General features: G+C 34.4%; 1 protein-coding gene across 1 annotated transcript; it reads left to right on the top strand.

Moving 5' to 3' along the window:
• Positions 1 to 472: 472 nt before the first annotated feature.
• LOC128551438 (uncharacterized) lies at positions 473 to 1,345 on the top strand (the record flags this gene model as incomplete). Its single annotated transcript, XM_053532296.1, is given in 1 exon segment — positions 473 to 1,345. A coding segment is annotated over 1 exon segment (873 nt), but the record flags the coding sequence as incomplete, so codon positions are not given.
• Between the last annotated feature and the right edge of the window lie 663 nt (positions 1,346 to 2,008).

Genomic DNA, 2,008 nt, shown 5'->3' with positions numbered 1-2,008 from the left:
ATGTACAATTCAAAAGCGTTGACACTAGTCTATTTAAGAAACACAGCTTCGGCTTTTTATTTTCATTTCAACAATATCCATGAGAATAATAGTAGAATGCTGAACGATTTTCCATGAAAATGCCAGACGAGGGGTACTGCTGTAAGTATTCTAAGCTTAGAAATTTGTTTGAATAAATGCAGATAACACGAAAATATAACTTACGTTAGAAATAATATGTTTTAAAGCTACATGAACTAGAAAGATAATCTTATTCAATATTATTTTATAAGAAATTACGACAAAAAGCAAGATATAAGCCATTTTAAACATCTCTGTTGCCATGGTTACTTTAAACTTTAAGAAAAATAGGGTACCATGTATAGTGCTTGGTATTTTGCTAATAATATTACCCAAATATTTCATGTTGGTCATTAACAGAATGACACTGAAGCCGTCGAAAACCCCTATTTTTATATATAGTTGTATTAGATCCGGTACTCAGTCGCAAAATACTGTCAATCAAACAGCGTTGAGTTCTTGGCTACGGTCAACAGAAAACTTTGGTCCACAGAATAAGGAGCATTGGTCAACAACTGATGATGCCGCGCAGTCAACCAGATCAGAAACTTTTTCTAATAATTCGGAGTCGGAAGTGGAGGCAGAAACCAACGATAATACGGAAGTAGAAACCTTGAATACAACAGCGTTATTACTGGAAATCCGCCGTGATGTAAAACGAATGAATAAAAAATTTGACTCTATGGAGAAATCAGTAAATGAATTAAAAAGAGATAACAAATCGCTTAAAGCCCAAAACGCAAAATTACAAAGTGATGTAGCGTCATTATCTTCGAAGTTGAACGAAGTTGAAAGCACGCTTTCAAATACAACAAGAAAACAAGAGTATTTAGAAAAACAGAATAAAATGAGAAATTTGAAATTTTTTAATATCCCAGAAATTGAAAATGAAAATACCACGGATCTAGAAAGGAAGGTGACGGAAACGGTTACAGAGCAGCTAGATATTTACGAAGAAAATATCTCTTTCGAGTGTGCTTATCGATTACCGAGTAAAACTTCACCTAAGCCAATTCTAGTAAAATGTTCAAATCTGAAAGTTAAAGAGCGTATTTTGAGTTCATTCCGAGAAAAACGCAAAAGCGACAACACTGAACTGCACTTCCGAATTGGCGAAGATTTACCGGAAAGAATCTTGAGAGCGCGCAGTGACCTTTTTCCATTTTTTCAGCAGTGCCGCGAAAACGGAAATGAAGCATATTTTAAACATGATTATCTTGTGGTCGATGGTCAAAAATACACTTTCGACAAAGAAAGAAAGGTACCTGTTACCTTAAAAAGATAGGGATTAGGCCAACGCCCAAAGTATAACTCAGAAATAAAACTGTGTTCAATTAATATACGAGGTTTAAGAAAATTCATAGATAATGCGGAATTTATACATTTTTGTAATCAATTCGATGTGATAAGTATATGTGAAACATGGCAAACGGCAGCAGACGATTTTAATGAAGTTGTTTCAGGTTACCGAAGTTTTGATAGTCCGAGATTAGGTATGAAAGGACACCGAGGGTCAGGAGGTATATTAGTTCTAATAAAGAATTGGTTAATAGAAACCGGGTTTGTTAAAAGAATTCATAAAGATCTCGAAGAATGTATCGTGTTTTGGGTTAGTAAAAAGCTAGGATTTAACATAGATGCAATCTTAGTTTTTACTTATATCGCACCAGAAAACTCTCCAATATATAGTGTTGAAAATAATAATGGGATCGAAATTCTGTCTGAAAAAATTTCTAAAATTGAAGATGAGTACGACGACATCGCAGTTTTAATCGCCGGAGATTTAAATTCGAGGGTGAAAGATTTTTCTGACTTTATACCAGAAGATAATATTGACTATGTGTTCAATGAGGAAGTTGATTATCCGGGAGACTGGTTTAGTATACCACGTTCTAATAGAGACACGGAATATAACCGTTTTGGTATCTCTCTCATGGAATTCTGCTGT

This window comes from Mercenaria mercenaria, unplaced genomic scaffold (genome assembly GCF_021730395.1).
Source record: "Mercenaria mercenaria strain notata unplaced genomic scaffold, MADL_Memer_1 contig_1089, whole genome shotgun sequence".
Taxonomy (NCBI): Eukaryota; Metazoa; Mollusca; class Bivalvia; order Venerida; family Veneridae; genus Mercenaria; species Mercenaria mercenaria.
Note: the sequence above shows the minus strand (reverse complement) of the source record. Positions and strands in the feature narration are given on the sequence as shown.